The sequence below is a fragment of the Ammodytes marinus genome, assembly GCF_949987685.1.
Source record: "Ammodytes marinus genome assembly, chromosome: 14".
In the NCBI taxonomy this organism is placed as follows: Eukaryota; Metazoa; Chordata; class Actinopteri; order Uranoscopiformes; family Ammodytidae; genus Ammodytes; species Ammodytes marinus.
The window spans coordinates 25,509,672-25,536,789 of NC_137218.1; the positions used below are offsets into that span (position 1 = coordinate 25,509,672).

Genomic DNA, 27,118 nt, shown 5'->3' on the forward strand with positions numbered 1-27,118 from the left:
GCCACAAACACATGCATTCAGAAATGTAGTGCGGAAGGGTGCGTAATAGTGGTAGGGTGGGGGTCACAAAGTGGGCGTGTAGCGTGAAGTAGCCTACAGGGGGAGGAGCTATGGTGGAGCCAGGTCTGAATGTTCTGTTTACAAAACACAACCAACAAATGCAACCTATATAAAATACAGCCAGAGTGGGGGACTGTGCAGATAAACACAACACCAATTTTTGTATGACTCTTTACTTGTATATTCATGAAAATGTTGCATAGTGTGCCTTTAAGGCGAGACACTGCAGGCAAAAACATTATTTTTTCAAGCATATGTGGTGGAGCATATTATTTAACCAATCGTGAACATAGTGCTCTAAAATGCAACCCCAATATTGACCCTTCCCTCTAATCAGGGCCCATATTTAATGCAGCGGTGTGCCATCGTTCCCTGGAGGGATTAAAGATTTTGTTTATTTTGATCCATCTGTGAATTAATCTGCTTCAATTAACACCTCATTTTCAACCACAAAAGTAACATCCCATTTCGTACTGTATTTCCTGGAGTGTAATTCCCCTGGTGGCCAGTGGTGATTTTAGGGGGTAGAGGGGGGTGGGGGGAGGCTAAAAGCTAGTCAGAGATATGTAATTTTTTTATTTTATTTTTTAGGTAGTTAGACATGTTCATCACACAAACACTGATCAATCAATGATGACAGATAATCCCTTGATATAGGACCAGTTTGCAATTTCCAACTACTACAGTAATTTATTTTTTGATTTTTTGATTTTTTTAACCTTTATTTATACAGGTATATCCCATCAAGTCCGAAGACTCTTTTGCAAGGGAGACCTGTTCCCATTTACACGTTACCATTCACACACACATTCGTACACCGATAGCAAGCTAACTATCGACATTCACACGAGGCAAGGTGGGTGAAGTGTCTTGCCCAAGGACACAACAACTATGACACAGGTGGCAGGGCGGGGATCGAACCTCCAACCCTTTGATCATCGGCCGACCCGCTCTACCAACTGAGCCACAGTCGCCCGTAATGGTAGGACTGTGGCCACTAGAATTAGTCTCTGGTCATCAAAGGTCTTGAAAATGGCATAAGTGTGCGTGTGACATGCGTGCCACCCATGCATGTGTGTATGTAATTTCAATAATCTATATTATGAGTGTAACATGTTCTTAGTAATGGCATAATTTCATAAATAAAAGTTGTTATTTAGCAAGAAATTTGGCTAGTAGCCCCAATAACATTAGGAAAAGCTAGTGGTCATCCTTCCCTCAGTCCAGTTGTTAAGCATCTGGCTGCCAGGGGACCCGGTCATACGCCTTCTCCCGATCCACAAAACACATGCCCTCTCCAGGATCCTTGCGGCAGTGAAAAGCTGGTTCAAACAGGACGGAATCCACATTGCTCCTCTTCAGTCTGAGGTTTGACTATCGGCTGACCTCCCTTTCCAGCACCTTAGAGTAGACTTCACCAGGGAGGTTGAGAAGTGTGATACTCCTGTAGTTGGCACACACTCTCCGATCCCCCTTTTTGAACGGGTGAAGCACCACCCTGGTCTGCTGCTCCTTTTGCACTGCCCTAGACTTCTACAGAATCTGTCATCCAAGACAGGCCCTCCACACCCAGAGCTTTCATCATTTCTGTATGGCGCTCATCAATCTCTGGGGCTTTGCCACTATAGACTTGTTACACATCAGTGAATTCCACCAGGGCAATTGACGATCCCCCATTAGGCTCCAGCTCTGCTTCCACCATAGAGGGTGTGTTGGTCAATATTTCCTCAAAGTGCTCCTTTCTGCGGTAGATTACCTCCTCAGTTGAAGTCAACAGCGTCCTTTCCTTACTGTTCACAGCTTGGACGGTTCACCGTTTCCCTCTCCTGAGACGCCAGACATATTTTAGGAGGATTTTCCTGCCGACCAAAAGTCCCTCTCCATGTCTTCTCCAAACCTTTCCTACACCCACTGCTTTGCCTCTTTCACAGCAGAGACTGCAGCCCTTAGGGCCTGTCTGAAACTTGCATCTGCCTTTGAATACCCCTGGGATAATATATCCAAGAAGGACTCCTTTTTTCAGTAGGACGGCTTCCCTTACTGCCGGTGCTGGTTCAAGGGTGAGCGCCCCTTGAGGCACCTAAGGCCTTGAGATCACAGCTCGCCGCCGTAGCTTCTGCAATGGAAGCTTTGAACATTGATCACTTGGGTTTAATTTCCCCAACAGCCACAGGGATGTCAGAAAAGATCTGCTCAGCTCCACACAATAAATTCTGCTTTGTGTATAGAAAATGTAAGATAACTAGCTAAAAATGTATTATTGACTATCTATATATATTTTGTATTAAGACCATTGGATTCCATGTCCCTGAATATGTAGATTTGGCAAATTGAATCTTGATTGTAGGTAATCTAGGAAGTGAGATATTGAGAAAGAAGTGTTTGAAAGTGGCCATTTTTTCAAATCCAAGATGGCCGCCATATTGGCTTATCTGAAACTGGAATCATGCATTTTCTGATTCTTTATTCTTTGACAATTTCAAAAATGTAAACACAATTTCACAAGGGGCTGGACTTTTAATAAAAATGGAAAAGGCCATTATCTCAACATAGCCTAAGTTTTTTTCAATAATCTAAATCAAAAATCTGAACTTCTAAAGCACTTATATCAGCTAAACTTTCCAAAGTCATTTTGACACTACTTATGAAGAATATAACAAAAGTATTTCTTCATAGGTTGCTAATTGTCTGATTTCTGATATTTTTTTTTAAATATGCTGAAAAATTGCCAAATGTGCACATTAATCAAACATTTCTTAAAAAATTATAATAGATAAATACTGTTTTAATGTGAGTAACCATGGCAGTGTCATGATATCTATGAGTTGAACCCATTCACCTGCAATGGGGTGCATAAAAAGACTCACCATGGTTTGTGTACATGCAGTTTTCAGTGTGCTGGGGAGAGGATATGGTTGTTGGCAGCTTTAGTAGGTGAAGGCTGGACGAAGAATAATTGCTCTGAATTGATTAAGTCCCAATAATGTAGGCTATTACACATACAATACTAATTTCAATATTCCTCACAACCCATTTTGCATACAATGGGATTTCCTTGAATTTTAAGGGATTATGTGAACTGATACCATTTGCTTTATCTGAAATAAGAATATTTGCACCCTCTCCACTGCCATTCAACCCATCATGAACACCACGTCCAATAAAAACTGAAAATAACTGGAATAAATCAGAGGTCTTGAATGGTGAAGCTTAGTACTTCGGCCATCTTTGGAGACTTTAGCTAATTTACGCACAAATCTACGCTGTTAAAACCGACAGTGGGTTGTGTTATGTGTGGACCTGTGAGCATCTCTGATGTGGCGCATCTGAGCTGCGTCAAGTGAACCGTGGTTAGAAAAGATCAGACCGGAAACGAATACATTTGTTTTCCAAAATAAAAAGCATTTGTCGCTTAGAAGAAGTGGGACATTGTTCCATCCATCCATTCTCTGCACCTGCTGCTTCCGTGTCAGGGTCACATATGCTACTCACAGCATGCATCGGTTAACAAACAGAGGCGCTTTTTTTTGTATATTTGGTTGCCCTATATCATTCACATCTTGCATTATGCTTTTACAAAAAAAGAAAATTATTGCTTATAGCCTAACTTACAAGTCAATAAAACACATAAACAAATGAGCAAACAGGCAGCACACTGTACATATTCTAGTTAGCCTACGTCTACTTATTATAGAAAATTAGATTATTTTAACAAATTTATAAAGACCACTCAACCTTTTGTTATTTTTTTTGTGTGTATTCTCTCATCTTTAATGTTCCTTCTTCGTTTGTGTATATTCAAAACGAAATGGTAATGTATAATGAAGTAAGTAAGTAGTGTCCTTTTGCGCTTCTAAATTCTGTAATATCTTTTAGTAAAATAAAAGGTCCAAAATGTAGGCTACATTTAGGTGTTTACTTGACTAACCTGGTCTTTTTGAGTCTGTATATTTCTCTTATACAACCAGCCAAACTTTCCATTATAATTTTTAGCATTATTGTGAAGTTAGTTAAGGATTAATTACCCATATTTTGTCTGATGTATAATACATTTCCTTCTTAAAATTATGCTGAAAAGGCATTTTTAAGTAGCCTTTCTTTTTATTTATAAAATGAAAGAAGGCTGTGTCCAAAATATGTTCTGATACAATGTTGGACACTTATAAGAATACTTGTAAGAATAATTATAATTGATAAGTAATGAATAATAATAAATGGATATTGCCAACTTTGCACATTCATTTCAAACATTTCTGATTTTTTCATGATGCTAAGTTAAAAGGTTTACCCTTAAATTATCTGTTAAAGGAACACCTGTGATTAACCTATGAGGCACTATTATTATTAGTATTAGTTTGAGCTGGCCTAATTAACATGTCCACTGTGAGCGCATAGCATACTACTACAATGAACCATTGTCACCCATACAGGCTTTTACTTCAACACCCCAGAGCGGAAGTCACTGTCTCTGTGTGTTGTCGGTGACTTGCTGCTGGTGGTGGTGCGCATCTCACCGACCGGGAATACCGATTTCTGAACAATTCGGCCTTTTTCCCACAGCTGCACCGTAACGCTGTGTTCTCCTGCAAAGAGGAGCGGGGTTGCACCGGCGTCGCGAGAGAACCTATCGGCCAGACAGTGTTAAATGACAAGCGGATGAGATGACACCCATCCAGAAGAAGGGACCGTGTTTGTTTTGTATGGAGAAATGAGGCAGGGGGTGGTGGACAGTCATCGCCACAGAGACGCTGCTGCTGGGCTCCGGCCAAACATCTCCGCATTTTAGCGCACGTACGTCTCCGATGCTCAGGGATTTGCATTGCATTGCATTGCATTCGCTGCATCGTTGATCGTTTTTTCTTTTTTTTTTTTTTTTTGCAAGGTGCATGGTGGAAAATGCAGCTTGTTTGAGGACACCCCCCACCACCAACCTACTACCCCCCTTCATCCAGATATCCATTGCTGCCATGATAGGCAGAGGGCTCCTCTCGACCGCGGCTCGGCCGGTTGGAGAAGAGGCGGATTGATTCGGGACGGATCTGCGGATATTATTGGAGCCTGTGAATAATATCATCCGCTGCAAACACGCCGTGATTCTTAACTCAGGGAAAAAATAGGAGAAAGGAAGAAAACATGTCCTCTCGGTCTGCATTACCGTCTGGGAACGACAGGAGTACTGGAGACCATGTAAGTGCAATTGCAGCCTATTGCCTCTATTTGTGTGCATGCAAAAGATAAATCTTGCATCCCTTTAAAAAAGACATATACCTTCAGATGATCCTCATATATGTGCATGGCCTTTGGCATTCACTGGGTTTGTTCACAGTGTATGGGGGGTCGTGGATGGTGCTATTTCTCCTCATTAGGCGAGAGGACTCTGGAGGTGATATTGGATGGATATTTTGAGTAGAACGGGCTCTTTCCAAAATGGGCTAACCTTGACTGTCTGCGCAGGCTAAGAGCTGATGATGGCAGCGCCAGGCAAAACTAGACCGGAATGAGTCCATCCGCATACGATAACGCTCAAACGGATATGCGCAGAAAGCCTGAAAACCAAGCCGTCACCTCTTATTATAAGGCTGTGGGGAGAGATAGTGATGTCACATTATACTGCTTGCTGCTGTTGCTGCCTATGTGTGTTCCCCTAGAAATCGGATGGGTGGGACGAGAGAGCACACAGAGGGCCAAAATAAACGAGAATATCTGGGTGGTTCGTTCGTTCGTATGAAGCGAGGGGGGATTACTGCGTAAAATGATGTGCAGCCCCGTTGCTGCGCAGCCTACAAAAGCGCCCAACCCCACAGCCAGTGGGTGTCAGTCAGACAGCGCCATACATTTAGTACAGTGGAAAACAGGAGCGGCCTGCTGTAAAGACACAGGCAAAGGAGATTTATTCAAGAGAGACAGACAGACATAATAGGACAACCTTTATCTATCTATCTATCTATCTATCTATCTATCTATCTATCTATCTATCTATCTATCTATCTATCTATCTATCTATCTATCTATCTATCTATCTATCTATCTATCTATCTATCTATCTATCTATCTATCTATATTCACTTTATTAATTAATACTAAGATGACATGACTGATTGACGTTGCATTATGTCATTTTTCTTCCCTAAACACTTCTGGCCCCCCCTCCCCAATGTGTTTGTTAGTAGAGCTCTCAGCACAGACGGATGGTTGTGTGTGTGTGTGTGTGTGTGTGTGTGTGTGTGTGTGTGTGTGTGTGTGTGTGTGTGTGTGTGTGTGTGTGTGTGTGTGTGTGCGTACGTGTGTGCGACAAACGGCATCAGTGTGACTTCCTCTGCACAAGACAAGTGTGTGAGTTTACGACGTGCACGATTGATTATGAATGCAGATCTGTTCCTTCCTTGAGAACATTTGGATGGATCTAGATCTGCTTGCTGCCTGTCACCACCCTGCCATTAAGCCATGATGACAGATGAGTGAATTGAGTTGGGTGTGATACGTTGGCTGTGTTGTGTTGTGTTGCCATGTTGTTGGCACAGGTGAGGAGGCGGTCTATGGCTGGTTGGAGGGTCCGAGCCGGCTCTTTCGGTGGGGCGTGGGAACATTGCATTGGGAGGGAGGGAGTTTTGAAGGTGGGGCTTAAGGCTGTGTGGTTGTCTTTGTGTGTGTGCATGCACATGTGTAGGTTTCCTATCATCATTGGACACACACACACACACACACACACACACACACACACACTCACACACACACACACACACACACACACACACACACACACATTACAGTAAGCAGAACATTCATCAAACACATACTTTTTGTGCATTCTGGTGAATTCTTATACACCAATTTGTACTGGAAATGTCTTCATTTCTGCAAAAGGAAAAGACAACATTCAGGTACCCGCTGACACAAATATAACGGAATATAATGCAGTAAGGCTCTCAGGCATTCTGTATTTCTTTCAAATATTTATTCTCTTGTATTGTTCAAAACCTTCTGCCCATTCAAAACATATCACACGTGTTTTGGGCTATAACTATTAAAGAAGTATATATAAATGTTCCCCCCCCCTGTACTGTTGGTTTGACCTTGTTTGGGGAGAATCGGGTTGTCTTTCATATTTTTTGAGGGGGACAAACTTACCTCTTCTAAGTAGCACGTATCCCCTGCACCTCTCCCGAAATCTACGCCTGTGTGTGTGTGTGTGTGTGTGTGTGTGTGTGTGTGTGTGTGTGTGTGTGTGTGTGTGTGTGTGTGTGTGTGTGTGTGTGTGGCTGAGAGCAAGATGCCATGCTGGGGGGGATGGAAGCAAGTGTGACGCCTCAGGGCCCGGGACCGGCCAGGGACCACTGTGCCGGCATCTGCTCCCTTTTTGACTCCTATATATATTCTTCTCTCCACTCGCTCACTCACTCACTCACTCACTCACTCACTCACTCACTCACTCACTCACTCACTCACTCACTCACTCACTCACTCACTCACTCACTCACTCACTCACTCACTCACTCACTCACTCACTCACTCACTCACTCACTCACTCACTCACTCACTCACCCTTTCCTTGGCTGTCTCATACTTCCCTGTAACCTTTTTTTAATCTGACATCCTGGTTACCCTATCTCATGCACACACACACACACACAAACACAAACACGCACGCGCACACACACACACACACACACACACACACACACACACACACACACACACACACACACACACACACACACACACACACACACACACACACACACACACACACACACACACACACTATAACTATTCTCTGTCTTCTCTCCTCTGTGTCTTCGCTGGGTTTGTCACATGACGACAAGCTGTTTCACACTCTAATAATACGTCCAGCTCTGCTTGTCTAAATGTACATTATTGTCCTCCCCTTTCTCTTATGCGCTGCTTCCTGGCTGAGAATTATCTGTGACTCAAGCTTTGGCCTGTACCATTGCCAAAGGTCTGTGAAAGAAGTCAGGGTAACCACGGATTGCAGTAAAACCTTTATCCCATATGCTCTTATACTAATCTTCACTTTGTTTAAAGACATTGTCCAGCAGCCTAGTACTGGACCTTTGAAGAAGAAGATGCTGTTGAACACAAAATGGAAACAACATGTTCCAGTGTTCATGTGCTGGACAACAGCTGTTAACCCAGCAGTAAGGAAGGAGCATGTATTTACATGTAGCTCAGCCCAGCATTGCTCCTTTTAGTGTTGAAGGCTAGACACTGCAGGTGAATGGAGTACAATGTTAAATAAATATGCACATTTTGTAATGTTACTTACTAATTATGTCTAAATGTCCATCTTTTTTAAAACCAAAAATCTAGATATTGGATAAAGCAACATATTGTTTGTTTTTGCAACATTTTAGAGTCCAAAGTTTGTACAGAACAGTATACAGCCTTGTCTTAAAATGCATTATCAGCATGTTTTTAAGAAGAGAATGTATCATAAATCAGACAATGAACTACATATGAATAAATCCCTCTGTAATAATCTCCAGAATAGTGCTAAGAATGATTATGGAAAGTTTTGTTGATAAGCAAATAATGTGAAAGAAGACATGTCATGGAAGCTAAATAGACAAACATCTAGAAATTGACCAGTGTTTGAAAAAAAACCCAATGTTTTTGCCTGCAGTGTCTCGCCTTCAGAAACTAACAGATGGTGATGTGGCACAGACGTGTCACTCTGTCTGTCCATCTGTAGATTACATATGAAGCTGTTCTGCGTATAGAGGCATGTTTGTTTACATGCTCTGTTTTTGTCAGGGATCATCTGTGAAAACAAATAGCCGCACAGTGACTTCCCCCAATCCGGCAGATACTCAGTGTGAGTGATGACACAGCGTAACAGGGAGTTCCCTGGACCTTTGCCTAAAACACAGTTTAGTTGCTGCCCAAATGCAGCATATTGTCACCACTCTCTTGATGAGTACTAGGGCCCGACAGATATGAATTTTTGGTGCCGATTCCCATATAAGGGAGTTAAACATTTGGATAACTGATATATCTTTATATTTAGGTCATAGGCAGGCATGTTTATAAGTAAGCAACATATTAAGTTATTGGGAACCCATCATTTCTAAGTAAAACCAAGTTACATTCGCTGCAAGTGTTTACATCCACGTCTATTGGCTAACTTTTGGCTGATAATTATTATCCTCAGATATAGCTATAATCGGCAGATTAAATCACAAAGTGGATTAATGGGTGGGTCTCTAATGAGAACAGGTCATAACCAGCTTGCAGAGGCTGAAGGGTCAATGCTCCATGGGTACAGGTGGTGCTGGTGGCTCCTTTACCAACGTGACACTAGTGTTGGCCCAGTAAGTGACCCAGACACCCCCCTCATATTAACCCCCCCTCTCTCATTGTCTTGCAGCATGTGTCTCTGGGGGCCAGCCGCTCAGACAAGGCCACCAGCCAGTCCAGCCGCTCTCTGGGCGCCCGGTGCAGGAACTCCATCGCCTCCTGCTCCGACGAGCAGCCGCACATCGGCAACTACCGCCTGCTCAAGACCATCGGCAAGGGGAACTTTGCCAAGGTCAAGCTGGCCCGCCACATCCTGACGGGCAAGGAGGTGAGACGTGGGGGCGACTCGGGTCCACGGTGGGAGGAGGGAACAAGGAGATGGATGATTAAGAAAATCTGATGTGGTCAGGTTGATGTCCTCAAAGGTCACATATTATGCTCATTTTCAGGTTCAAAATTGTAATTTGGGTTTCTACAAGAAACTGTTTACATGGTGTTGTGTCCCCAAAAAATATTTCTCACAGTGCAATTGCTGAATCTCCTCTTTTCAGCCTCTGCCCGAAATGCTCTGTTTTAAAGCCTGTCTCTCATTAGCCCCGTCTTCCAAAAAGCCAAGTCTGCTCTGATTGGCCCTTAATCAAACTGTAGGTTTGAATCAAACTGCCACATTTATTTGGGTTCAAATGACATCATACTAGCTGATTGATTTCTATTCTGTCACCACATCGCAACTTCTTTAAGCAACAAGGAATTTTTAAATTCAAGAGAAATGATTTCAATCCATTGTTCAGTTTCTTTAAGGATGACAAGATTTAAATAATGTGTTCCTTCAAGGTAAGATGAAGTATGCTTTATAAAAGGTTTTCATTTTGTAACTAATCACTGTATTAATGTTTAATACATCGTTTAATAAAGCCTTCTAGATCATTAGAAACCATTATGAACAACGTTTGGGAGGCTGTGTGACTATTTGGACCCTGTGACCACTTAGTGTCTTCTTAATGGATGACCAAAAAATTACAACTGTACTATCTTCAAATAGAAAAGATGAACCCTGTGAAAATAGATGTTTAATAACCTGGTGTGATTGTAAATTCGTACATGATGTATTATTCATAAAGCCATTAGTTACCATGTAAAAGTATTTATAAAAGATGGTTTGATTAAAAGTGCTGCACATACATACATACATAGATATGTTTTGTATGATATTGAACTGGAACTGTGTACTGCCAAATAAGATAGGTGACAGCAGTAGAAAGGCTTCCGAGCTTTATGTTGACAAGGCAAGTTCTAACGGTGATGTGTTGGCCTTTTCTCCTCAATAACTTCCTCAATGTCTCTTTCAGGTTGCAATAAAAATCATTGATAAAACTCAGTTGAACCCAACCAGCCTACAAAAGGTGAGTTTTTTTCTCTCTTTATACTGTTAAATGTATGTCTATGTGCATCATGTCCTCAGGTTCAGTTACAGAACATATGTCCCCACTGTCTAATACTGTCCTTCTTCACAAGCAGCCAAGCATCAGAAATGTGGACGATTTGGTTGCGTTGACGTAATTAAACAAAATACAGAAACGCCGTCGGGGGGACTTGGTCGGTGAGGTTCAGGTTTTGTCCTCAGCTGTTTTTAGAGGGCTCATGGGATGTGATGCTGTTTGGCAGGTGCTAGACTACTGGATGGGAGCAAGAGGAGACCTCTGCTCTGGTGACTCATCTCGGAAAAGCCGCGGACATCCTGACCCGTCCTGTCTTATTTTGGAGTGTGTTTGTGTTCTCAATTTGTCTTCTTTGTGGATAACAACAAAGACCGCGTTGCCTTTTGCAGCTCTGTTTCGTGGTTAGCGATGTTGGGTTTGGTGGCCATTTTGTTGTGAGTGCTGTGTTTGGAAAAGCTTAGGTGTACAGTTTGTCACAGAGAGGTATTTTGATGGACCTGCTTATTTTCCCTGCCGAGTACAGAGCCTGTATGGTGGAAACTTGAGTTTTGTTGTGCATGAAGGTGAGAGGCAAAGCATGGGAAACTTTGGTTTGGCCAGCTATCAAGGGCATGGGCCTCAGCATGGTGCAGTAGAAACCCTCGACTCAGATTCAGGAGCTGGAATGGTCGACACCTTGAGCAAGAGACCTCGACCTGGTGTGTTTTTTTATGGAACCCAACCCACTGCTGTTCTGAACAAGACCCGCCCTCCACAGCATTCGCATGCTACCATTGGCCAGGCGCAGCAAAGCAAAGGAATAGCTTTAATCCCGCTATTTGTTTCTATTCACCAAGATGAACATGGAATTGCCACCACAATGTTCATGTAGAGTATATAGAACATTTTGAAGATAACTGTTCAGAAACACATGCCTGCCCTATTAAACAAGCTCACACACTACTGTAGAATTTGGACTGCTTTTTGTTTGTTTTCTGAAGCTATAAGCAGGCAAGAAAAACTTAAGCTAACTCAGTGAGCCACCATTTTACTCAGAGGTACAGTGGAATTGTTGTAGCCTAATTTGCTCGCTTAGCTGACTGGTCTGTGGAGAGAGCACAAATGAGTGAAATATCACAGAGTCTAATAATGATGCTAGCTAGCAACCTTTGTATTGACTGTACAATACAACTGAACCTTTTCATAGTGTTCTTGCATAATTTTCTTCCTAATGTTTCTGAATACTTAAGTGTTAATTACACTGTGTACGCTTTGGAGAGCGTGTCTTGCCTAGATATGCAGTGGGTTCGGTAATACCTCTGACCACGTAGATATCCAGACACATAGGCTGACATAAAGGCAATTTGATCATATGTGGGTAGATCAGATGCTCAGATATCTCCATCTTATCTCCCAACCACATCACTCAGGAGCCCCGCGTACTGTAGCTGGATCTCCACCGTTCAATCAACCATAATCTATGCCCATAATGCTGCACATATAGGCCAAAGTGTCTCTCTCCCCCCCCAACCCCCACCTTGCGCTCTCTTATCTCTTTACACGTCCCTCGGCCTGGATGAGCTCCCTCTGCCTGTGGGCAAGAAGTGAACAGAGCAGAAGGATCAAATCATGGATGAAATAATTGTTCTGTGTATGTGTGTTTTGCAATTTAGTTTATTTCTAGCTTGATTCATTTATAAAGACCAGCGTTTCTTCATGAGATGGACTGCTGGGTCTCCTGATAGAATATAGCCCTTTGGTTACGTCATACGTTCAAATGGAAAATAATTCTGTTACTTTACCGATAACAACATTGTAAAAATGTCCAGGAACAGGAAGATTTGCTCAGGATAGATGGTGATTAAAGGAAATAATCCATTTAGCTACATATACTGTATGTATTTTTTCATCTGACTTCTATTTTTATGAATAATCTTCTCCTCAATCTCTGCATGTACTGGGCAACAATAGCAATGACCTTGGGGTCGTCGCAGTATTATCAAGGCTACAGTACATAAACGCAAGTCCTCATTGTTTTTTTTTTCCCCATAGCCATCCGTTGGCCTTTTGATCACTGTCTTCCTGTAATCCTGATATACTCTGACTAGTCTTATTCCTGGTGCTTGTATCAAGACAGGAAATGGATGATCTGCACAGTACTTCACCTGGCTAAAATATGTAATACCAAACTTGTATCGTCCCATCTTCCTTCCGGTTGTGCTTTTTTTTTTTTTGGACCGGACTAGCTGCTGCATGTGAGAGACAATGGTGCAATGTTTAGGAACAGGATTGAGGAGAGAGGCGCAGGATTGGCCACTGATTGGAGAGAATACGCTACAATTGGCCAGCCCAGTGATGATAGCAGGCTTCTTTACATACCCGTAGGGCTAGAGAAAATCCTTAGTACAGAAGACATGAAAGAGCCCATATTAGCATAATCTGGACGGTAATGTATGTAGAGGGAAGAAGGAAAGAGGGAGATGTATTGTATAGGGTGGGTAACAGAGGGGGAGGAAGGAGAGGGAAGTGAAATAACAGAAAAGGAAATTAAACCTTAACATGCGTGAAGAAGGATTTCTTACAAGAGGAAGTAGCAGATTGCAGGAGCAGGATTTTATACCGGCCTTTAACATGTTGCAGGACACCTGGAAACAGAATATTAAAGGTCACACATTATGCTCATTTTCAGGTTCAAAATTGTAATTTAGGTTTGTACTAGAAACTGTTTTCATGGTGTAGTGTAGAAAAGAAATACCTTATTTTTCTTACAGGGCAATGGCTAGATCTCCTCTTTTCAGCCTCTCTCTGAAACGCTCCGTTTTAGCCCCTGTGTTGGATTCAGGTGTATCTGGGGATGTGCGTATCACAGGTGGAGGTAGTGCTAGGTTAGTTTAGTAATGAGGGGGCGTTGCTTCTCCCCTTGTGATGTCATTAGGGGAGAGAAATCTGACTGGGGTTTTTGAGCATTGGAGAAAAAACATGAAAAAGTGTTTTTGTATAGTAGGTGACCTTTGCTAAATTTCTTGTGTCACGCCAGGACTTACATTTTAACACAATTTGTGTCCATGTGTTGGATCTGTGTATCCTTAATGCCTTATTGCCACAGAGCATGTTTGTCTACACCAGTCAGCTTATTATTACTGCTATTTATTTGTGGTCATTAACAGTGACCGGGGTCGAACATGTTGCCAGTGGGAGATTGTTTATTGTTTTGACGGATCTGACCGCTGAGCCCTGCTGCCCGTGACGAGCAGGGAATTAATGGGAGGCCTAGATGATCAGCACTACGTATCCCATGATTCCCCCCTCTAGCACAGCTGGAGAAGCTATGGGGGAAAGAGCCCGGTCTTAATACCTGGGTCGCTATGGCAACAGTGACGTTGGGGGCACTGCTGGAAGAAGAAGATTGCTGGAGGGATTGACTGAAGGAGGAGGAGGAGGAGGAGGCAATGGAGGGAGCCACATCGGGAAAGGATTGAGGAAGGAGGATAGAAAAGCTGATCGCACCGTCGTTTTTCTTTGGAGTTGACGATGTCTAGGAGAGTCACTAGTTTTAAGCAATGGCCTTTCGTAGAGCGCTATTGCCTTCCTTTTGCTTTTTGCTGCACCTATAATAACCACTCATAACTCATAATTTACATATGTGCATATCACATATACATATTTTTTTATTTCACAATATTTTATTCCATGTACAGTATTCTATTTCATTACGGTCACTATCATTATTATTAGTATTATTGCTATTTGCTTTATGATTCCTAACACATTAAACCATGGGAAGCTGGCTCAAACTTAATCCGCTGCTCTGCTCTGACAAAGTGTACAAACATGTCCCATGGAGTAGACGTATCACACGCTGCGAGAAGCGCTCCGACACAGAGACAGAAAATATGTCTGTTTTTGGCTGCAGATCCATCACATTTGTCTGTGGGCCTTTTGTTGTTGTTGTTGTTGTTGTTGTAGTTTTTCTTAATGTCAAGAAGGGATCTTTGGTTGTTTTCAACCTTGCAAATTCTCATTTGGATCAATATCAGAGGCTGACAGTGACACTGTTGTTTTTAGGACAAAACTATACAATGTTAAAGGAGAAGTAAGCAATATGGACCCTTTAGCTAACTTCCTTTCAGTGACTGCAGTTTGCAGTCCCCTCCCTCGTCCCTACGTCACCACCACATGAATGTGCCGCCGTCTTTGTCATATAGTACCACAATGGAGAGCAGCGAGTCATCATTCCCGGGCACAGAGACCCGACTCTTTGTATCGCTCTGTCTCCTGATTGGATAAAAAAAACTAGCGGGACACTCAAAATTTTATCTGGCAATTACTGCAAAGCTGAATAACTGGGAGACCTGTGTCATGAACTGTGCATACTGTTAAGTGATTGCTATATGAATATAGAGTGAATAAGCATGTATATCAACCAAAAAATGTCACTTACTTCTCCTTTAAACACCGAAAAGACAGTGGCTGCAACACAAGATGTATTCATGTTCGATATGATCAACACATTAACATTCTGTTTCTTCTTTCCAGCTCTTTCGGGAGGTACGAATAATGAAAGGCTTAAATCACCCTAACATAGGTAAGTCACATTACATACATCTATCTCAATGGGCTTTGTATGTGTCTGTCTGAGTGTGTGTCCAAGCGTGTGTGCTTTCCTTTCATGTGTGTGAGCAGACAGAAGTGTAAGGCTTTGAATGACCGAACTGTAGCAAGCGACGTAGCGAGCTTTATATGGAGGTCACGAGGTTGGATTTTCTAAAGCTGAATTGCCATATGGATCAAAACCCCCCACAGCATTAGCAGCGGGTTTCTTGGTATTAAGACAGACAGGCAGACGGCTGTGCAATTATTCATAACGTTAGCAGGTTTTGCTTTTATATACAGCATACAGTATGTTTGTGTGTGATTTTAATCTGATTGTGTTTTGTGCTACAGTGCAGCTGTTCGAGGTGATTGAGACTGATAAGACCCTTTACCTAATCATGGAGTACGCCAGTGGAGGTGGGTACATCTGCCGTCATCTCCAGGAAATGTACAAAATCAAAAAGAGCATCTTATAGAAAAATTGTTATATGAGTACATCAATAGCACTCTCATGTCTGTATGCAAAATAAACTGCAAAGTCAAAGCAAGACCATGGTTAGCTTAGCTTGGTCTTGATCTGTCCACTTCCATTTCGGTCTCTTTACTCCTTTTCCACTCTTTCAAACACTGGGACAGACTCTCCCATAATAGCTGTTGTACGGTTCTGCATTCAAACTTAATAGAGTATGGTAACACAACATAAATAACTGAGCAGCCTCTGTGCAGTAATGATGCTGCTGTTTAAACTGACTTGAAACACAGTCTCAGGAGTAATGCCAACACATAATGCTAATGCTCCTTTTCTTTACCCTTCCATTATACACGTTTATGTGTCTGTTTGGGTCTGCAATTGTTTTTTTGTATGTGTTCTGGCCCAAACCATATTGCTTGCTTACTGTGACCTTGGAGCATGTCACAGGAACAGCTTCAAATGTGACTGTCCTTCAAATCGTTTCAAATCCATTTCACAATATGTAGTAAAGGAGTTTTGCCCTTGCTTTATAATCAGCATCTGTAAGTGTGTAGCCTATAGTATGATAGCCAATAACAGTTCACTCTGTTAATCCAAAATCTAGGTGCTAATCAAACATAATGGTGTTAAAGCAACCTTTAAGGGGCTGTACAAAGGGACTGTTCTTATTGCAAGCAGGTGGACACAGAAATATCAGTGACTCAGCAATATCTGCGTAAACCTAGAAGCTAATATCAACAACGTAAACTAGTGGTCATACAAGACCGTGAAGTAAGACATTATATGTTTTGAGTGGATACAAGACATATTTCCCTTTGAGGACAATACAGTTGATTCGGACAACTTTACTGAATATTTGATAAATATTAATAGTTGATCGAGTGTAATGTAATAATCATATGTCTATAATGCTTGTCGCTTCATTTATATGTTTGTGTCACACACACACACACACACACACACACACACACACAGGTGAAGTGTTTGACTACCTCGTGTCTCACGGGAGAATGAAGGAGGTGGAAGCCCGAGCCAAATTCCGACAGGTAACGAATGCACCGTCTCTTGATTGCACACATTGTAAATGACCACACTGTAACTGTCAGTGCTTGAGCTTTTGCCTGTCTCCTCGCGTCCAACAGATTGTCTCCGCCGTCCACTACTGCCACACAAAGAAAATTGTCCACAGAGATTTGAAGGTGAGAGTTAAAGCTTGGAGGATGTTTTATCTCAGTCAGAGTCTGAGGCAGATTAAGGGTGAGGCTAAAACCAGGGCATTTATTTCACTTGCAGATTACCCTCAACAGAAAATTATAATCTGGGACTAGTCTTAATCTGTGTTTGTGTGTGTGTGAAAAGGGCCCTTCAGCGTTTTAATCACACAGTAAAGCACTGATGAAAAGTGGATAAGAGAGTAGGAAATTAACTTTTTTTTTGGTCCAGTTTTTCTTGCCCTTGTGAAATGACGGGGGCATTTTGGATCATTTCAAGGGTAATTTTATCAAATGGGAAATACCTTGTTTTCTCCTTGAGGGTAGCGCCAAGGTTCTCCAAAGCAAATTCAAGACCTTAAATGCCTACTGCAGTAGTGTAGGAAAGTACTACAGATGCCTAGCTGTCCATTTTCAACTCTGGCTTTGCAAATGCAGATAAATACAGTTGAAATCATTGTAGATTAATTCTCTATTTTATAGGGGCATTTAATCAAATGAATTACAAGGGTCAACTTCAGATTGTTCTGGGGCATTCTGCTCTAAGAGCCCCCTGCTAACTTCCTTTCCTGATGGAGAGGCTGTTTCCTCTTTTACCAAGCTGGTTTGGGTAGGAGGCAGTCAGAGCCCGCTGCTGTTCTAATAGATAATAACATTCCTAAACACACGCAGTGACATATATACAGTATGAGTCATGTCCAGTAGCTAGATGTCGGACAACACGCGAGTGCCAACCCCCTCCCCATCTGACTCTCTCTCCCACTCTCTTTTTTTTCTCTCCCGGTTCTTGTGTCGTCCTACTGTCACATTCCTGTTTTTTTTTTGTTTCCTCCACTCCTCCCTCCTCCTCCTCTTCCCTCTTCCATCTCTCTTTCCTCCACCTCTTCCTCCATGTACGTATGACTCAGGCGGAGAACCTTCTGCTGGACGCTGATGCCAACATCAAGATCGCCGACTTCGGCTTCAGCAACGAGTTCGTGCTGGGCAGCAAGCTGGACACGTTCTGTGGCTCTCCTCCCTACGCCGCGCCGGAGCTCTTCCAGGGGAAGAAATACGACGGGCCCGAGGTGGACGTCTGGAGCCTGGGCGTCATCCTATACACGCTGGTCAGCGGCTCACTGCCCTTTGATGGGCAGAACCTGAAGGCAAGTAGATAGGAGGAGGGACTACCTGTCTGTCTGTCTGTCCGTCTGTTTGTCAGTCTGATATATACAGTAGTGGGTTTACATGTATTGGAGTGTGTAGTTTTCATCTTACATCTGATGTAGAGTAGTAAGAAATTGAGGCAGACAGTTATGTAGAAATGGGGCAGAGAGGGGAGGACATGCAGAGAACCGACCACGGGTCGGATTCGAACCGGGTCTGCTGCGATGAGGACCAAGTCTAGGGGGTCGCTTTAAGCACTACAGCACGAGCGCCCCGCGGTAACGTACCTTGTTGAGCAACATTTTGGTCAAATTCTGTGTAAGAAACAATCATTTTTACTAATGAGGTTGCCCAAACTCTAAATGCTTATTTAAAGTGTACAGAATGGTTTATTTTCCATTAAGCATTATTCTCTGTCTCCTTTTTGCTTTTACTCTGTATCGTTAATGCATCCTGTAGTAGAACCTGCTGCCAAAAAACAACAAAACATACTATTTTTAAACAAAAGTCAGCAGATGGCCATGAATGCCCCCCCTAGCGCTCTAACAGAGGGTGGAAGCAAATGTGTATTTAACCCATCTCATATCTGACCGCGCCGCAGCATACTGTGAGGGGCCTGGGGATTTAAGTTTTTGTGCGACAACCGCCATTACATCGGACTGAACTCTATCAGAGAATGTCTTCAATCTGAATTTTTTAGTCAGTGTTGGGTGTGTTTTAAAAAACGATCAACAAAAATGGCATGGATAGGAGGGTGTCTGGTAGTGTAGTGGTTAAAAAAACACACCATGAAACTGCAAAGTTCATGGTTCCATTCCAGCCAAGGGTTTTTTGGTGCATGTCATTCATCTCTCTCTCTCTCTCTCTCTCTCTCTCTCTCTGTCTCTGTCTCTGTCTCTATCTCTCTCTCTCTCTCTCTCTCTCTCTCTCTCTCTCTCTCTCTCTCTCTCTCTCTCTCTATCTCCCTGTCTCTCTCTCTCTCTCCCTGTCTCCATTATCACTATCCAATAAGAGCAAAGAATTTTCATTTTATAAATCAAAAAATACTATGTACATTCAGGTCTTAAAAATGCATTTTCCGCATGTTTTTAAGAACAATATGTATCATATATCAGACAATTGACAACAAAAGAACAAATCCTTCTGCATTAACCTTCAGAAGTAGTGCTAAGAACGACTATGGAAAGTTTAGTTGTTATAAATGCTTTGGAAGTTCAGATTTCTGGTTGAGATAATATCTGTTAAAGATGGTTGTATACGAAATATATACAGACGCAAACAGACTAGGTTTAGTCAAATGAGCGCCTACTTTTTGAACCTTTTTATTTATACTAGTAAGAAAAAGTCATTGAAGAAAAATAGCCAAAAACTCAAAATTGACCAGTTTTTGAAAGAGCAGTGTCTCGCCTTAAAGGTGCTACGAGGAACGTTTAAATATTTATTAAACAGTCAAATGAAATACATTAATGTAACAGCAAACGAGACCATCTGTGCAAAGATGACTATTTCTATATATTTTTTCTTAATGCCTTTGTCCTGGGTACGCTCACCCAGGCACAGTAAAAACACTACTGCTTTTGTCCAAAGGGGTCGCAAGAATCAACACAAACTGAAAGTTCCTGGGAGCACCATTTAAAATAAATGAAAACCAGCATATGAAGTAAAGACTCATTTTAGAGTTCTGATATAGGGTTTTGATTGCTGTTTTTTTTTTTCATTTGACTTGCTGTAAGCTATTTGAAACGTGTAACATGTGACGTGTGTGGCCAACAGGAGCTGAGGGAGCGCGTGCTGAGGGGGAAGTACCGCGTGCCCTTCTACATGTCCACAGACTGTGAGGGGATCCTGCGCCGCTTCCTGGTGCTCAACCCCACCAAACGCTGCACCCTTGATGTGAGTGCTGCCCGACACACACACACACACGCACACACGCACACACACACACACACACACACACACACACACACACACACACACACACACACACACACACACACACACACACACACACACACACAGAAGGCCTCACTTTAATTTAACCTTCTGTGCAATTCAAAACACATGACAGCAACTGTTTCTGTCTTTCTGTTTTTCTACAGCAAGTCATGAAGGACAAGTGGATCAATTCAGGGTATGACGAGCAGGATCTGAAGCCCCATATAGAACCTGTGGAAGACTTCAGTGATCCAGTTCGGATAGGTGAGTCAGCCGGGGCCACAGGCTGAGGATCTGCCTGTCATGTTATGTTTTTTCTATCTCTTCTTTCTTGCCTTTCAACTCACTTTAGTATAATAATATAATAATATTGTACTTGTCTAAGCTATATTTATACTGATAAGACTTCGGGATAACATACATTCACTGATATACAGTATACTGTACTGTACCTCATATACTCTAGTTATTTCCAGTACTTCCAGGGATCAATGAAGTATTTCTGAGTCTGATTTGATATGTGGTTGTTTGTGTACCTCAGAGGTGATGGTGGGGATGGGTTTCACTTCAGAGGAGATCAAGGATGCTCTGCTCAATCAGAAGTACAACGAGGTCACCGCCACCTACTTACTGCTGGGCCGCAAAGGAGACGTGAGTTCAAAGAGATCCACCCAGTATTTATTTATATCAGTAGGTGTTTAGCTATAGTACTGACCAGAGCAGCTGGCAATCAGTGAATGAAATAACAGACCGGCCTTTTCCTCGATCACTCTTTGTACGCGCAGAAATGCACTCTAGAGTCTAATTTGATATTATAGTTGGAACAGAAACCTATTTTTCTCTAAAATGCTTTTTTTGATTGGTGATTGTAAAGAAGAAATATACAGAAGCAAACAAGGTTTAGTCAAATAAACACCTAAATGTACATATGGAGCCTTTTATTAATAATCAAAACTGATTAAGAAGACATACATTTTTCAAGTGCAATGGTCACACTTTAAAGTATTGAGGTTTGATACCAAACCCCTTTGAATACAGTGTGTGTACCCCCTGGTATATTCAAACACCCATCTGACTGCTCTCTGTCCACTATGTCTGTGTGGACCTAGGAGGCCAGTGAGGCCCGCACAGCCAGCAGCCTGTCCCTGGCCCGGGTGCGACCCAGCCCCATCACCAACGGGACCAACAAGCACTCCTCCGCCACGGGCTCCTCCTCCTCCTCCACCTCCTCCTCCCATAGCAAGACCCAGCGCAGTGCCTCCACCTACCACAGGCAGCGACGACACAGCGACTTCTGTGAGCCTCATCTCTCACTTCCTCTGCATTATTTCCCTCTGTCTCAGCCCTACTGTACATTTATATAAAAAAAATGCATTTTCTTTTCTTGAATCAAAGCCCTTGTGATTCTGGCAGCTATGTGTTCGCCTGAGGAGAGGTCTTATAAAGACCATGAGACTCTTGAGTTGCAATGAAAAACTTGGTACCATGGTTACATGCACTGTTAACTACGATGATGTTAAGGACAATCAAAGAGTAGGTATATGTTATTAAGGGGTTTGCCTCACAACCAATGGTCAACAATACGAATACATCAATCAAAGCTTAAGCAAACACACATTTTAAAATTGAAACAGAAGATCAATAGAAGTTTTAATTTCGACTAGTTCATAAGCAAGCTGGTGTGATCCATCACGATCATCAGCGATGCACAAGACTTCCTTGCTATTGTGCATTTATTCCATTCATGATTCCACATGGTGCCTTACAACCGCTTACAACAGTTAGCGGAGTCCTTTCAAGGTGCCTAAACCTTATCCGAACTATGTGTGCGTCACAGTTTTAACGCACACCCGCCGGCAGCCAATCAGAAAAGAGTATTCAGCCAGACCATGGTATTAACGGCCATCTTCACCTGAAGTCCTATAACTGTGAGCTTGTGACAACTGCTTATAACACAGGGCTGTGTGACTAGCTCTAGTATGGATGAGTTGAACCTTGCCTTATCCGCTCCGTAAACACAGAATATTCCTTATATGAGTCTCTATGTGTCTGCGCTCTGCTGTCCTCCACAACAAAGGCGGGCCCTCCATGCCCGTCATGCACCCCAAGCGGAGCCCCACCAGCACGGGGGAGCGGGAGCTGCGTGGAGAGGGTCGCATGCCCTCGCGTAAGGCCAGCTGCAGCGTGATGGGGAGCCACAGCCTGCCTCCCTCCAGCCCCATGGTCAGCAGCGCCAACAACCCCAACAAGTCTGAGATCCCCGACCGCCGCAAAGACATGACGGCCACCACCGTACGTAAAGTCACACCTCTCCTGATGAGGCGTGGAGGAGGCTGGGAATATTGCATGCTGTTCTTGACAAGCCGTTAGACTTCAGGGGCCTCGGCTTTGGCAAATAAAAAGCATCGATCAGAACTCTTTTTACTGATATTTAAGGATTTTAAATTTGTACCATTATTTTACCCTTCTTTTTGTAAAACGTTCTAAGAATGTTTTTTTAATCATTTGTTCTAGAGTTTTTTCAGGAATACATTATTATAGCCTTATATGAAAATACTCAATAACTACTAAAGATCGATAGAAGATAGAGATCTGGAGTAAGCCATATCTCAGGACAGAACATGACTACACAAACCTTACTGTATATATAACATTTAATTTAAAAAAGAAGGGAAAGGTCCCTGTTCCTTCTCCTTTAAGAACTAGTATTTCATTACTGAAAGTTGAGGTTGACGGATATACAGTAAAAATTATTCCTGATGAACAGTGGTTGTTTGTGCCTCTCACCTGGTTCCTCTCTGTGTAGAATAACATCCCTGGGAGCTCCATGACACGCCGGAACACATACGTGTGCACAGACCGCACGGGCGCCGACAGACACTCTCTTCTGCAAAACGGCAAAGACAACAGGTAGCACTTTTGTTTCTTTTTATAGGCTGTCAAAGCAGGCACCAACTATTTCGTGGAGCCACACCAGCGTAGTATATCACAACATGGGTCTGTTTTCCAAGCACTAACATACAGGCTGGTTCAAGATGGATTCTCCTGTCAATGTTACTTAAAGAGGTAACAGTTGTCACCTAAAGTTACTTTGTTAAAGGTGCTGTAAGCGGAATGGTTCTTTTAGCTAACTTCCTGTCAGTTACTGCAGTTAGCATTCCCCTCGCTCGTCCCTACGTCACCACATTAATGCACTGCGGTCTTTAAGCAGCGAGTTATCTAGCATCATCTCAGATCCATAAGTGTGATAAAACATGATAAAAACCATCAAAACAGACATTGGGAAGGATTTTTACCTGCTCCGCCATCTGTTGCTCTGGCGTGCACCAGCAGTGAGACCATGAGTGTATATAGTATATATGAGTGAGACGAGTGTCGGTTTGTAGCGTTCTCTCTTCTGATTGGATAAAAATTTTGGGATACTCCAATACTAAATGTCAGATGAAGACTCTCAAAATATCCTATTATGTTTACCCTACAGAACTTGAGTTGGATATCTTTTAATGATTATTTTCATTATATCTTGTTTATACAATTTCAAAAAAGAATGAATGATTCCTATCGCATGATTCCCAGTGTTGCATATTTTACCTCAAATTTAACCCTTTGTTGTTGTGTTCAGCTCCCTGAGCCACCGCCTGCCCGCAGCGTCTCCCTCCACGCTCAGTATCTCTGGGGCCGGGGCAGCCTCCTCCTCCTCCTCCTCAGACCGCTGCCGTCTGACCCGCGGCTCCACCGTCCGCAGCACCTTCCACGGGGGCCAGCTGAGAGACCGCGGGCCCCCCGTCTACTCTGCTCCCCCCACCTCACCCACCCTGTCCCACCACGACGCCAGCCCCCTGCCCCACGCCCGCACCAGGGCCACCTCCAACCTCTTCACCAAGCTGACCTCCAAACTCACTCGCAGGTAGATCCATGCCACATCACGTCACATCGGGGGAGGAGGGGGGAGAGAGATACCTACAGTTTGAGTACAGTTCTTGATTCAGTGTGATAGGACCAAATTCATTATTCTCATTGACTGGGAAATACTCCCAGTTAAAGACTTGATGTCCCAATCTCTTTGGAGTTACTGATAATATAATAAATGCAGCATGATATATTGTGGATATGATGAAAATGATTTTATTTATGGACAGAGCCAGATCAGCTGTTTTTAATCTTTTAATTAAGCTAAGCTAAGCTAATAGCCTTTTATGCCTTGTTTCCATTGAGCAGCAAATTTCGGTTCTGCTCAGCATGGTTTGGTTAGGAAGGGTAACCCTAGATCTGGCTTGCGTTTCCACTGTAGACACTACCTTTACTCAGGAAGGCGGCACTGGCCCTTATAAACAGTCGCGTTGGCCTCGGCAGCTATAAAACTATAGTGACATTGTAGCAGCAGGACACACTGTAGCCCGCTGATTAATTCAGTGAAGAGGAAAAACGCTACACAGTAAACAAAGAGCTGTGCACCATAATAATTCTCTCACTCTTACTGAGGTGAATACACACAGCCGTTGATCTCTACCACGGAAATGGCTATTTAGTCGAACAATCAACGGAATGCAGTGTGTAGCTCGACCCTTTGGGAGGGTTTGATACCCCAATGAAAAGGGTGACTAAAAAAGGGGTGGCACGGTTTGCTTATTTTGGTACCCTTTCCAACTTTGACAGCAAATAATTGCATACCGAACCGAAATCGAATGGCTCAGTGTAAACGAGGCTTTAGCTGTAGCCTCATATTTACTGGCCAGATGTTAGAGTGGTGTCGACCTTCTCAACTCAGGCTTGGCAAGAAAGTGAATTCATTCATTTGAACAAAATTAGTGGTGAATTGTGGGTAATTTCTTTCTAAAGCTTTTGTTTAATCTTCATTTGTTCCAAACCTTCCTACTACTCTCCACTCATCATCGCTTTTTTTCTGAATTTCCGGTTTCCACATGTTCGACTATGGTCATAGGGATACGGGCACAAGGTCCCCCTATCTCTGCATTCCTTGTTTTTGGTATCTTTTAAATGTTGAAATGTAAGAATTTAGGCTTGTTCTGCTGTCTCAGTTGGTGCATCAGCTCAAATGTGAAATACATCTTCAGAAGGCAAGAAGATTCACCTGCAGGCAAACCAAAGAAAACCTAAAACAGATGTATGATGTGAAATCATGTTGCGTTGTTGTTGTTGTGACGTTCTTCCTTTCAGCCCTGGGTATATGGATCCATTGCTTATCAGGACATGTTATTTTGGCCAAGCCCTTCTGTGGCCCTGGATTATCCTCCCCTCCCCCCTCTCCCTCCTCTCCCCCCCTGCCCTAGACGTCATAATCACACATGTCTAATCTTATCAAACCTCAGCTTTCTCCTTTGCCAATCAGCTAGCCGTGCTGCGCTCTTTCCCCACCACCACTGGCTCACACTGTGACTCAATTATATATTCTCTCTCACCCTATAGTACATTCCCTCTTCTTCTTCTTCTTCTTCTCTATCTTTATCTTGTCCTGTGCTTTTCCCCCCTGTCATGGCACCAGGGTCAACCTTGACCCGTCCAAGCGACAGGGCTCAAACAAATCAGTGTCGGGTTGTACCCTCCCACAAGGATCAAAAACAGTTAGTAAGTTCCCATGTCTGTCAGCTTCTCTCTCTTGTCTTGCCTGTGCTGCTGCCCATATCTGTCTGCCTGCCTGCCTGCCTGCCTGCCTGCTCGCATGGGAATTTGTTCGATAAATCCATGAATGCCTGCCTGCCTTTTGCATATTACGTCTCTTATCTATTAAATATAACTTTGTCTGCATGACTTGTTTGTGTATCACCTTCTCCATACCGTCAAAGGTCCCACACACACTTGGTTATCAAGCATGGTCGCGATCAAGGAAGACTCATATTGATTTTTTTCAGCGTCACAGTCATTGTCAGGAGAGTCTCACTATAACTAGTCATATGATCCTGTGCGTTAATGTATAATGTAATGTGTGTTTTGTGTGTTAATTTTTTACATGTGTGTTGGATGGTTTGAAAGTCTTCTGATATTTATTCTGTGTGTCGTGGGACGAATTGATGGTAATGTTGTAGTACTTTTCACAGAAGTTATTCAAAGTGACTGCATTTGTATCTGCATGCGTGTAAAATCAAACTGTAAATGAGTTGAATAGTTTTCTCTGTAATGTGAGGAAACACTGTTCCGCACATCATGTGCTTGTTGTTGTTGTTGATGCTTGCGTGGTCTCCCTGTATGATATTCACTGCTGAGTGCCATCTCATGTGAGAGTTGTGTTTTTGGTCATAATGATAAGTCTGCATTGGATTAGCTCTTACTCTGCCTCTGTATCCTGCAGGGTCACAAATGAATCTGAGGGAATCAGGAGATTTGCGGTCACAAGGTCAGTTCACGTTCCACTGTTTATAGTAGGGATTGGACGATACCAATAACACTCAGTTCCATGTAACAAATAATAATACATTAACATAAAAATAATAGCATCTCCAATATACAATGTAAGCCTACACTAGAAGACAGTCTGGTAGACATGGCATCACAAGGCACTCACAACTGGAAATCTAGGCTACACTGGAAATCTTGTCAGCAGCATTGAAAAAATATATACGTTGATTGGCTTAAGGTAAAGGACCAGATACGATTTGAACATTTTATTTACACATTTTATTATTTCTCCCCAGTTGCCATCTACCTGGGTATCAAAAAGCGTCCGAGCCCCGGGCCGTCGGACGTGGCTGGGATCTGAGCGGCGGTGGGCAGCGGCGGGAGCCTGCGGAGGTGGTGCTGGCTCTGCGGGAGGCGGCTCTGGGCTGCGGCTGCCAGGTCCACTACGCCGGCCCCTTCCTGCTGTCCTGCACCCACGGCCTGGCGGGGGGCCGCGTGGCCTTCGAGGCCGAAGTGTGCCACCTTTCCACGGGCACCTCCGAGACTTCTAACGGGGTGCGCTACACGCGACTATGGGGGGCGCCACTCGCTTTTCGGGACATTGCCACGCAAATCTCGAAGGACCTTGAACTTTGAACGGAGGGGTGTGTGTGTGTTTGCGTACCAGTGTGTGT

General features: G+C 43.1%; 1 protein-coding gene across 1 annotated transcript; it reads left to right on the top strand.

Moving 5' to 3' along the window:
* Positions 1-5,193: 5,193 nt before the first annotated feature.
* mark4a (MAP/microtubule affinity-regulating kinase 4a) lies at positions 5,194-27,080 on the top strand (the record flags this gene model as incomplete). The annotated part of the gene is made up of 18 exons (XM_080040403.1): positions 5,194-5,247; positions 9,446-9,643; positions 10,665-10,718; positions 15,270-15,318; positions 15,678-15,743; positions 16,774-16,844; positions 16,941-16,997; positions 17,918-18,154; positions 19,929-20,048; positions 20,255-20,354; positions 20,632-20,741; positions 21,200-21,386; positions 22,168-22,382; positions 22,897-23,000; positions 23,713-23,997; positions 25,594-25,680; positions 26,398-26,442; positions 26,741-27,080. The coding sequence occupies 18 exons, from the start codon at positions 5,194-5,196 to the stop codon at positions 27,078-27,080; spliced, it is 2,379 nt and encodes a 792-aa protein (XP_079896529.1).
* Positions 27,081-27,118: the final 38 nt, after the last annotated feature.